The sequence below is a fragment of the Girardinichthys multiradiatus genome, chromosome 20, assembly GCF_021462225.1.
Source record: "Girardinichthys multiradiatus isolate DD_20200921_A chromosome 20, DD_fGirMul_XY1, whole genome shotgun sequence".
Lineage (NCBI taxonomy): Eukaryota > Metazoa > Chordata > Actinopteri > Cyprinodontiformes > Goodeidae > Girardinichthys > Girardinichthys multiradiatus.
The window spans coordinates 26453161-26465120 of NC_061812.1; the positions used below are offsets into that span (position 1 = coordinate 26453161).

At 40.6% G+C, this 11960-nt stretch overlaps 1 protein-coding gene across 1 annotated transcript; it reads right to left on the reverse strand.

The window, feature by feature from the left end:
• Nucleotides 1–138: 138 nt before the first annotated feature.
• LOC124857142 (MICOS complex subunit Mic10-like) lies at nt 139–7163 on the reverse strand. The gene is made up of 4 exons (XM_047348272.1): nt 7057–7163; nt 578–625; nt 382–491; nt 139–306 (listed from the first exon to the last, which is right to left on the reverse strand). The coding sequence occupies exons 1-4, from the start codon at nt 7115–7117 to the stop codon at nt 298–300; spliced, it is 228 nt and encodes a 75-aa protein (XP_047204228.1). The 5' UTR covers nt 7118–7163; the 3' UTR covers nt 139–297.
• Between the last annotated feature and the right edge of the window lie 4797 nt (nt 7164–11960).

Consider the following 11960-nt stretch of genomic DNA (forward strand, 5'->3'; position numbering starts at 1 on the left):
CTGTACGGGCTGCAGATGCTGAACCTGGCTCTCTTTCCAAAACAGCAGGAGTTTGAGTCTCCCAGCTCATTAACACAGAGCATTACCTTCCACCCCCACACTTTCACACAGGAATGAAAAGAAGAGAGAGACAGAGAATTTTATGCATTTATGCAATAATGTTTATTAAATATACATTTATTGTATTACAAGACACACCATGTGGGCATCGTTGGATGTTTGTGCCAAGAAGGAGACAAGCTGTATGATAAATCAACTGACAAAGATGAGATTCTCATTGTCTTCTTCAGTGTTTCATTACTGGTCCTTAAAAAAAATGAGAGAAGTTATAAGAATGATGTTTTAGTGTAAGAAACAACACATTCTCCACTGTGTACTCACCTTAACCATACGACCATGAATCAGATATGGTGACCTGAAGTCATGCTGGCAATTGCTGTATCCCATTCCCAACCCCAGGCCCGACCCGAATGACACAGGCCACGTTCGACCTGGTAAGAAGGGGGGAAAAAAAACAAAATCACATCTCCTTGTTTTCACAGAAATAAAAAAAATGCTGAAAACTTTAAACGCTTACGTTTAAAGAAGAGGACGGAGAACACGATGCCAACACTGATGCCTGTCACTGCAAAGATAAAAAAACAAAAACAAACTATTACTATTGTGATTTTATGTGACAGACCAACACAAAGTAGTGCAGAAATTGGTGAAAGGAACAGGATAGCAGTGAGAACACTTGTATTCAGTCCCTTGAGTGCCTGGCTGAGCGGCAGAAAACTGGGGGGGGAGGTCTTATTTCAGCAGGACAGATACTAAATATACAGCTAACGTAACAAAGGAATGGTTTAAATCACAGTATATATCATATATGATTGGCAATGTAATTGCAACAACAGGTGGTTCAACAACAAAAAGCCTCCCCACAGCATGATGCTGCCACCACCATATTTCACAGTGAAGCAAACCTCAGGAGGCTTGAGTACAAGTGGATGTTACAGTGTTCAATTTTCATTCATAAAAAAATCCTTCCACTTAATAAGTATGCAATATTATGACTTGATCAAACATGAAATCACCCAAAAATACAAAAAAAACTAAAAATTAGTTCAAGGTGTTTGCCTGGCATGCTACATCTGTTGCAAACACTTGCTGGTATAGACAAAAATTGCATGGAGGTAAAGAAGGAAACCTAAGGGGGCGGCCATGAAGAGTGGGAAACTGGGCTACAAAAGGGGAAAATTAAGGAGGTCCATTTGTCTGTGGTGACCAGTGAGGGTTATTAGAGAGAATGTGTTTGTGTGCTAAGCTTCACCTCACTGTAGGCCACACCACACCCAACAGCAGGCCGACCAACACACAAAAACCCATTTAGGCCCCTGCGGCTCCTAATTGGATACAGAGAACTATGCAGCATGACCAGCGTGCCTTAACCAGAACCCTCAGTCTGTGTAAACTGTTTATTACACAGTTTACACATGTCAAACAAGACCACAAAAACCTCAGCTCATCTTTATTATCAGTACACATCAACAATAACTTTCCTCCCATTTCAAGCAATGACTCAGTTAAAATCTAAAGACTTTCCATCTGGTAAAGCCCAAGCCTTCCTTTGCTCTTCAGCCAGAACGTTTCTGAAGCCTCTGATTTTCCACTGTCAAGAATACAATGGAAGCTTTTGGGGTAAAATGAGAGGGTAGATCAATATCTCATTCTGGCATCTTTTCTTTTGTCTGGATTTCTCCTCGGGGATTGAAGCATAACAAAAACATTTGTACATGAATCAAGTAAAATGTATAACCCCCACAGACCTAAAAGGACTCGGTGGGCTTTTCCAGCAAATGAAGTCCAGAGCTGTTTAATTGCCCTGTTATTCGCTGGTTCAATTATTTTTAGCAAATGACTTCAAAAAGGCAGTCATTTTCAATCAGTTTGATCGAATACTGTACCTCGAACCCTAACCCCAACTGTTTTACTCTGGCAAATGTTTCTGCTCCACGCTGTTGTTTTTAACCAATACCATGACTTCAAATTCCTTTTTTGTTTCAGTCATTAGTTGTATTTGGAGACCACACTTGAGGCAGGACACAAAAATGTGTTTACTAAGCATTAAACTGGAAATAAAAAGGGAATGTGACTCAAAGCCTTGTTAAGTGTGTTAACAGATTTTAAAACTACAGATGATGAAGCTAATTGACTAGTTTACCAATGCTGGTGTTTCAAAACTACAATCTTCATTCGTTTTAAAGGACAAGTACAGCCTCATATTATAATATAGGGCTGAAACAATTCATCGGATTAATCGTGATTAATCGATTATTGAAATATGCAGCCTCTAAAACATACCATTTGCTAAAAGAACACCACACTCAGAGCAGTAATTAGGCCAAAGCTTTACAAAAAACTATATAAACTTATCATTCAAGATAAAAACCTTGTCTGTCTGTAAATATCCTCTATCCAGAACTCCTCGAGTGCCAGAGTTTTAGCTTCACTTGATTCACATTCTGCAAACAATTTCCTATAAAGCACCTTTTTCTATTTGATTATTAATCGTACTCGTCATCTTCCGCTTATCCGGGACCGGGTCGCGGGGGCAGCACACTCCCCAGACACCTTCTTCAGCTCCCTTCGGGGGGAGGCCAAGGCGTTCCCAGGCCAGCCGAGAGACATAGTCCCTCCACCGTGTCCTGGGTCGTCCCCTGGGCCTCCTCCTGGTGGGACGTGCCTGGAACACCTCCCGAGGAAGGCGTCCAGGAGGCATCTTGTATAGATGCCCGAGCCACCTCAACTGGCTCCTCTCGATGTGGAGGAGCAGTGGCTCTACTCCGAGACCCTCCTGGATGGCTGAGCTCCTGACCCTATGTCTAAGTGAGTGCCCGGCCACCCTACGGAGGAAGCTCATTTCAGCCGCTTGTATCCGGGATCTCGTTCTTTTGGTCATGACCCAAAGTTCATGGCCATAGGTGAGGGTAGGAATGTAGACCGACCGGGAAATTGAGAGCTTAGCTTTTTGGCTCAGCTCTCTCTTCACCACAACGGACCGGCACAGTGCCACCATTACTGCGGCAGCGGCACCGATCCGTCTGTTGATCTCCTGCTCCATTCTTCCCTCACTCGTGAACAAGACCCCGAGATACTTGAACTCCTCCACTTGAGGCAGGAACTCGCCTCCAACCTGAAGAGGACAAACCACCCTTTTCCGGTCGAAACCATGGCCTCGGACTCGATTATTAATTCTCCAACTTCCATCCGCAAATTAGGTTTATTTGCAAAATCCAAATACAAATTGCACACGAACTGTTTAAACCATGAAATAATAGTAATATTACAGGAATTTTATCAGATAACAGTTAAGTCCACAATTATTCATACCCCCTTGTAGGGATAGATTTGAAGCAATTTATGAAATTGAAACATGTTTCTTCTGACTGGAAGTAATACTAACGTTTTGGAGTGGTCGACTAGAACCTTTGGAGAGAGCTAAAGATTAGGGTGATGGCATGTAGGCTTTCCAACCTCAAACTAGGAGCTCATCCCCAAAGATGAATCAAAACACCAGAGGAAACATGCAATCAGAGGAAAGGTGTGATTTCTTTCTTTTGTACACTTTTTTCTTATTTTGCTCATAATTTCGGAAGACAGTTTTTATTTGTTTCGCAGTTACAGCGCATATTTATAGTAATTACAGTGTAATTAAGTTTTTTATTTTTTTTTTATTTTAACAAGCTGCTTCCTAAGCAACACATACATGTGGACATGTAAGACATGAAGGTCAGCTTCTGCTCTCACTTAAACCACCTGAATGTATGTAATGTAAAGCACTAATGTTTCCAATAAGGTGCGTGATAGCGACATCTTTGATGTAATAAAACTTGTGTTTATAAGCAAAAACAAACCAGCTGCTTTGTGGCATTTCTCTGAGCTCAGCGTACAAAGCTGTCAACTGTGCCAAGGTGTCTGGTTGCCAGAGAAAATCCTCAGCACATGTTCGGCTCAAGGAAAATATATCATACCAGAGTAAAAGGAGGAGTTATTCTGCAAAGGATGTGCATTGTGCTTCACTGTGCAACAAAAGAAGTGAGTTGAACCTGCTTTACGTGTCTCTAAAGGTCAGAATTAAACACAGAACCAGCGAGAACCCTGCAAACCTCTTTGCTATTTCTGCCTTTAGCAACATTCCTTTTTTAACAGAAAACAACTGGGTTTATTTGAGCTGTGATGTTTTATCTCATGGCTACCAATGAGACAATGTCATGCAAGCCTACAGAGACAGCATGGCACTGGTTTAACATGCTTTAAATGCACTATTGAGTTTAGTTTCACGAGCTAGATTCTGTGTTTTTGCAGATTTAGCATAGACCACCAAGGCTGATCGAGGTAGTCTGCACCCATGCCACCTCTGCTGTGTAGCGAGATTATAGATGCCTCCCTTTCTGAGCCTCTGCTGACCAAGTGGCCCCCGTCTTCACTCAGATCTTCAACAAGTATCTGGAGCTGTGTGAGGTCCCCTCGTGCTTCAAACGCTCCACCATCATCCTGGTCCCCAAGAAACCCACCATCATGGGGTTAAATGACTACAGGTCTATCTGTATACAGACAGGAGGTGGATCGGCTGGTCCACTGGTGCGGTTAGAACCACCTGGAGGGACACGGCGTGTGGCATGGCGGTAGAGCGCGCTACCCATAAATGAAGACTGCAGTCCTTGTTGCAGCTGTTCCGGATTTGAGGCCTGACCCCTGCATGTAATAAAAATAAAGACCACTAGTTTCGCAAAAAAAACCCAAAAAGAACCACCTGGAGCTTAATCCGCTCAAGACAGTGGACATCCGGAGAACACCTCCCACACTCTCTTCCATCACCATCCTCAACAACACTGTGTCTACTGCGGATCACTGCTGTTATCCATTATGGTTTGGTTTAGCTTAGCCACAAACAGGACAGGTCCAAACAACAATGAACAATCAGGTCTGCAGAGAGAATCATCAGGAATGAACTTGCCTCCATTCAGGGCTTGTACAGGTTTAGGGTCAGGAAAGGGCAGCTAATATCTCTGCAGACCCCACACACCCTGCACACAAACTGTTTAGACTTTTACCTTCAGGTCAGCGCTACAGGGGGCTATTTGCAAAAACGAGCCGCCACAGAGACAATTTCTTTCCACAGGTTGTCTCTCTGATGAACACTTAACAGTCAGAGTCCTCAAATTGATACCATGCATCTTTCCATGAATTCAACCATGACTTTGCTTTTGTAATAACTCTGTAAATGTACATATTTACAAAATAAACGTATTTTTACTTCCCTTCTTATACATTCATATTTAATATTGCTTAACTGAGAGCAAAGTGGAAGTCAAATTCCTTGTTTCTGTGCACAAACCTGGTAAATAAAGATGATTCTGATCCTTGTTCTGGAACCCCATTTCGTACGCAAACATTGCTTTTTCATCCCTTAATGAAGGAGCTCTTCATGACAACCATCTTTAGTACTTATTAAAAGATTGTTTCAATCTCATGACCTGCTGCATACTTGATTCATACCCAGACACCAGCTTCTGGCTGCATTCCTGAGGAACATGAGTAAGTACAATTCAGACACTGCTAGCTCCATGTATGCAGATACATCTACGTATCTCATTAATTAAGCACATTCTCAGATAAACAAAAACACCAATCTAAACACTTTAGATATGGCTTCTGTTTTTTTTTTTTTTTTGCAATGCTTCTGAGAAAATCCTTCTGGCAAAAATTGCACCTCAAGGTGATCTTGCTGAGAAGCCTATTCCTGGGAAATTGCCAACTTATTTTACTGTTTACATTTTTTAATAATTAGAGCGGCACCAATCAATCAGCCAGTAGTCTACTTTTACATGACTTGCACTCATTGGTGATTAGCAGATCAAATACAGAAACATCTGATGCTTTTCTATTTATTAGGTTTATCAAAACTAAAAAGTCAATATCAAGCACTTTGATACACTATGTCTGAGTATAATAAAAATCAGATGAAGGTCAGGGCGATATGCGTTGATGCATTAGTGGAGAATTCAACTCTTACCTCAATCAAGGAACCTGCTGAACAGTTTTGTTTCGTTTATGTGTTGTCGTTCTTAGCAAAATAACCTGTATTAGTCTAAATCTTAATTGGTAGGTCAGACCTTAAACAAACCCATTGCTGAGTTTTTTTGTTTTGTTAAAACCAACATAAATCCTTTAGATTCGCAAACTGCCAGCAGTTGTCAGCTTCTTATCCTTCTTAATGGGGGCATTAAATGTGTATTTCACACATGGCTTCTGCAGCTTGTTGAAAGACAGTGTAATATTCACATGTAGTTGTTACTCAAGAGACTGAGATTCACAAATTTTAAGATATAATACAAATTGGAAACTCATTGTCAACATGTCCTGATGCAGAAAATTGTAACTGGGGGAGTTTATTTTATTTTTACCATGGCTGTCAAGGTAACACAAGTACTACGCGAGGAGATAGAACAGAAATTAATTTAACAGAAGTGCTTCTCAAGATTTGGGATGATCCACAGATAGAATAAAAGAGTCCACTGAAACATACCCTTGTATCTAAATCAGGATAAACAAATATGTACATTAATGTGATTGAATTACGAAAACGCAGACAAAATTAGACTGGTAAATTAATGCAGTTATAAGTGCATTTATTTTTTTAGGTTTTAGATAAATTACAGAGTAACGGATGGAGAGTCTGGAAACATTTGAATTCGTCTAAAATACAAGACAAGATTGCAAATCCACTGCTGTCTCTTCTCCGCCACTGCATTTTCCCCACAACTTACTACTTCTCAAAGACTGATGAAACTTTATCGATAACAGATTTTCTTAAATAAAAAAATCGCTATTTTCATTCATTCATTCATCTTTGACCTTAGCAACATTAAACAGTTTCAGCCTAGTCAGATCAATAACCAGCTTAAAAAGACCTCAATTAAACTCTTAGCGGATTTTAAACTGCAAAAGACACTGCTGAATTATTTTGGCCAGCAACAAAACATTACATATCAATAAAGGAGAGATATTAACCTGTTTTTACGGCTGTGTCAGCAAGACAGCGGTCCCATTTTCGCCCGTGCTCGTCTGCCATGTTTCCGGATAAGTCGGAGAACCACGAGAGTATCGCGAGAGCGTCATGAAGTCACGCAAATCCTCAGTTTGATTCGAGTTCTTGACATTTTAGAAAATGACCTTTTGTTTAAGAATGTAAAACAAAATAATATAGCTTTTTGGCTTTTGATCACTATGATCAGCCATCTTTTTTGCTATGTTTTCTTATATTGATTAACATTTTATAAAGAACACACAAGGAAAAAGGAAAAGAAAATAAAAGAAACATATTTGCATTTTAGCCCATTAGAATAATAATAATCAATCATTTTTAATAGCTCTGCTAATAAAGCCAGTGCAATAGGAGTGTAAATCACATTTCTTGACATTCCTCAAATAAAAATTAATAATATTTAAATGACCACCTGAAAATTTTGATTTAACAGAACATAACTGGGATGAGGATCAGCTCCTCCAAGTCCGAGGCCATGGTACTCGACCGGAAAAGGGTGGCTTGTCCTCTTCAGGTTGGAGGGGAGTTCCTGCCTCAAGTGGAGGAGTTTAAGTATCTCGGGGTCTTGTTCACGAGTGAGGGAAGAATGGAGCGGGAGATCGACAGACGGATCGGTGCGGCTGCCACAGTAATGGGGGCACTGTGCCGGTCTGTTGTGGTGAAGAGAGAGCTGAGCCGAAAAGCAAAGCTCTCAATTTACCGGTCGGTCTACGTTCCTACCCTCACCTATGACCATGAACTTTGGGTCATGACCGAAAGAACGAGATCCCGGATACAAGCGGCTGAAATGAGCTTCCTCCGTAGGGTGGCCGGGCACTCCCTTAGAGATAGGGTGAGGAGCTCGGCCATCCGGGAGGAGCTCGGAGTAGAGCTGCTGCTCCTCCACATCGAGAGGAGCCAGTAGAGGTGGCTCGGGCATCTATACCAGATGCCTCCTGGACGCCTTTCTCGGGAGGTGTTCCAGGCACGTCCCACCGGGAGGAGGCCCAGGGGACGGCCCAGGACACGCTGGAGGGACTATGTCTCTCAGCTGGCCTGGGAACACCTTGGGCTCCCCCTGGAGGAACTGGACAAGGTGTCTGGAGAGAGGGACGTCTGGGCGTCTCTGTTGAGTCTGCTGCCCCCGCGACCCGGTCCCGGATAAGCGGAAGACGACGAGTACGAGTACGAGAACATAACTGTACAGGTGAGCATTTAAGATGACGAATATGACCCCACCTTACTTTTTTGAAAGCAGCCTTTTCACACACATATAATTCTATTTTTCACATTTATAAAAAATCTCAGCTTTTTATCTTTAAGAATGTAGAATAGAAAATAGATTATTTTAAATGTTCTTTCAAAACAAACAAACAAAAAAAAACAACTGTGTTTGTAGTTTCTCTAATGGATTCTGGGATTTTTGCATGATTATTTCTCTTATGAAAGTCCAACCAGCATATATGGGAGTCAGATAACTTCTTCACAGTCAACAAACTGCAGAAATTGTTTTCTGTCACAGGCAGGTTTTTAGGGGAAGGCATATTTTATCAGTGTTGTTACGCTGTTATTTTGATTTAAAAAAAACACCTGGAACACATTTTATTGGGTGGGTGTGCTTTTCAGACAGTTTACGAGGAATCAATTCTTAGAATTATCCACCATTGGGTGATTCAACAATCAAAAACTCCAACTTTTGCACCTCCTTACTAGACATTTATGCTACCTTGGCATGTATGTACTTCATGTTATAGATTAGTCAGATAAAACATTAAGAGAGTGTTTTTTTAAGTGGTATCTTTTTAGCCTTTTCTAAAGGTTTTTGAGTTGAGATTTTTTGCACGTATTCTTTCTAGAATTGCGCCGCTCAAGGTGGCAGCAGGTTGGAGTAGCTCTGTTACTTTTGATTCTGATTTATACTCCTCTGGAACCTCTGGAGATCATTGTGGAAAGACGGATTCTTCATAAAATGAAGAACATCATGGAGAACCCTGAGCATCCTCTTCATGAGACTGTCCTACAACAACAGAGTGTCTTCAGTCAGAGGCTTCTTCAGATCTGCTGTAAGACGGAGTGCTACAGGAGATCCTTCCTGACCACAGCCATCAGCATCTACAACGGCTCTTTGAGGAAACCTTCATAATATGAGCTACAACAACATTTAATTTCCCTTTGGGATTAATAAAGTATTTTTGAATTGAATTGAATTGTAAGGTTACTACAGGATAATCAGTCTAAAAAAAGACGTTTCTTCTATAGCTGGATATTTGTTTCTAATTGTCTCGCTCAAAGACCCAAGAAACTGCTTCAGACTTTGCTTTCTGATATTGATATTTAACACTAACATGTCAACAGTTGAACAAATGAATTCATCTCCCCTTTTATAAATTAAACTCTACCAGATGGATCAAAACATACAAGGTTATGGAACCTCTATGTTGTTTGTGTGCCAGGTGTTTGTTGACTTTACGAGCCGCATTTTTATTGATGGACTGATTTACTGCATATTTATATTTAAAAAAATATTGGGTCACACCACCACATCAATGAATTCTGGTGTTCCAATCACCTCCATGGCTGCAGGTGTATAAAGTTTGGTGTGGAGAAACTTGACTGTCCTGCACAGAGTCCCGACCTCAACCTTCATGAACACCTTTGGGATAAATTAGAGCAGAGGCTTCAATTCTGGGTTTATAATCGAACTAGGAACACATTCCTAAACCTTTTGGAAGATGTTTACAGAATAGTTACAGAAAAAGTTGCTATTGCTGGCAACAGTGGATCCATTAACAAATTGGACCTTAAAGATTCAGAATGGGATGTCATCACAGTTCATGTACATGTAAAAGTAGGTAGACAAATACTTTTGGCAACACACTGTAGCTCTGATTTCCTGTGATTATGGAACACTTTTCCAGAGAGACTCTGCTGACACAAGGGAAACATATGGCCAGAAATGGCCCCTGGTTCATCTGTATTTGGTTCTCTGTGTCTTTCAAATCAAATCAAACGTACTTAGATAGCGCATTTATAAGCAACTGCCGTTGGCCAAAGTGCTGCACACAAAAACAACAAACAGCAACAATTATTAAAAAGCTAAAAACAGTTAAAAACATAACACAATAGAATAAAACTACAAAGGGAGCCCAATAAAAAGTCAACTCTCAAGCTGTATTAAAGGTTTTAGGAAGAGATTTAAAAAACCCAGAAGTGTCTGATCTGAAAGGGCAGCTGGTTCCACAGTTTAATAGCTATGACTGAAAAGGCCCGAAACACCTCTATGGACCAGCCTGGAACTTGGGACACCTAAACACAAATGATAATTTCATCTAAGGGATCTAGAGGGCGCATAAGGCTGCAGGGGTCAGACAGGTATACAGGGGCCTGCCCATTCAGAGCCTTAAACAAATACTTTGTTGTGTTTACATAGGAAATAAAAAGTAAAATCTCAGAATGACATCACACCCTGCTTAAAGTATATTCCAGTTTACCCTAGCCATCTTTGGTAGTGAAATTGTTAAATCAGTAGCCAGTGGGTCTGTCACACTGAACCACCACAAACAACAGATTAAAGCTCACGGCCAAAACTGTACAAAGTTCTTTAACAGTGAAGTGTTTTGTCTACAACAGCCAAACATTGCACGGTGTCAACGTAAATCCGTACGGCCCTCTGGAAACAAACTGTTGGAAGAACATTTACAAAACTATTAACATTGAGATGACTGCGGTAATAAACTGTTAATTTGCATGTCTGACCATTTCCATTTCATCAGTTACACAAAGAGTACTGTATAGCATCTTCTAGTAAACATTTTAATGCGGTGTTTGAGTGCATTGAATGCTGACAATAACATTATTTACTTGTTGCTAATTGTTGTAAGCCTAATCACTGGGCAAACAAGCAAATCAGACTGGTTTTCTGCGCTACTACTGGAACGTAGTTGTGTGTGATGTCCTTTTGAGGTCTGGGTTCCAATTTCTAAGGTACCCCACTTATTTCAATGCTTAAGCTACATGTAGACCTCATTTAGACATCGGTCACTGTTATGTATATATGTAGCCCTGGTTTGGACCAGCATATTTTATGTAGATTTAGACCAAGTAAAACTGTGGGGTTTAAAAGTGGTCTAAGCTTAGCCTTGGGGTTAAATATGCAGAAGGTCAACCAGTTATCTGTCAATAACGCAAAAAGGCCAGAAAGCATAAACCAAAACTTAAAGACAGCTCTGACATCAGCAGATACTGTGTCCAATTTGTTTTTATTGAAGAAAAATGTCAGGTGGTCAGCATGACCTGTTACACTTTGATACAGTACCTCTGTATTCGAGTTACTAATAAGAAAGACCGTGCGGCAATAAAAGAATGTCTCTGAAGATGATGAAAATGAGCTTGATTTAACCATTAAGCTCGGTGATTAGGCTTGCAAACATGTAACAAAAAAAAGGTTTTTGCAGCAGGTAACATTGTGTTTTCACTGATGGCAGTCATTACTGGACCGTTCAAGCAAGAATTCTGGATTTTTTTTTTCCAACTAGGATAATTTTTGAAAACAAAACACAGCTGCTCTATATTATCTGCTTTCATCAGTTCTGTTTTGTTTCATTTCAGACTGGTCCAGCTATCTTTATGCCACTTTAGTACTGTACTTCAGTATTATCAGAACCAAGGTTTCTGGATTGTTTTAGGTGGAACATTTTTACAGAAATGCATCCAATGACTTTTTTGTTCCCAGTGTAAACATACTCTGATCGCTGTTTTGCCCTAACTTTGTGTAAAGTAAACGTGTCTGTCGTCCTCCGTGTGCGTATAATTGTTGCTCAGCGGCTCTCTTTCCATACTTGGCAATGCATTTCTTGCTCCTTTGCTATTGGCTGCTGCGCACAGAGCTCCG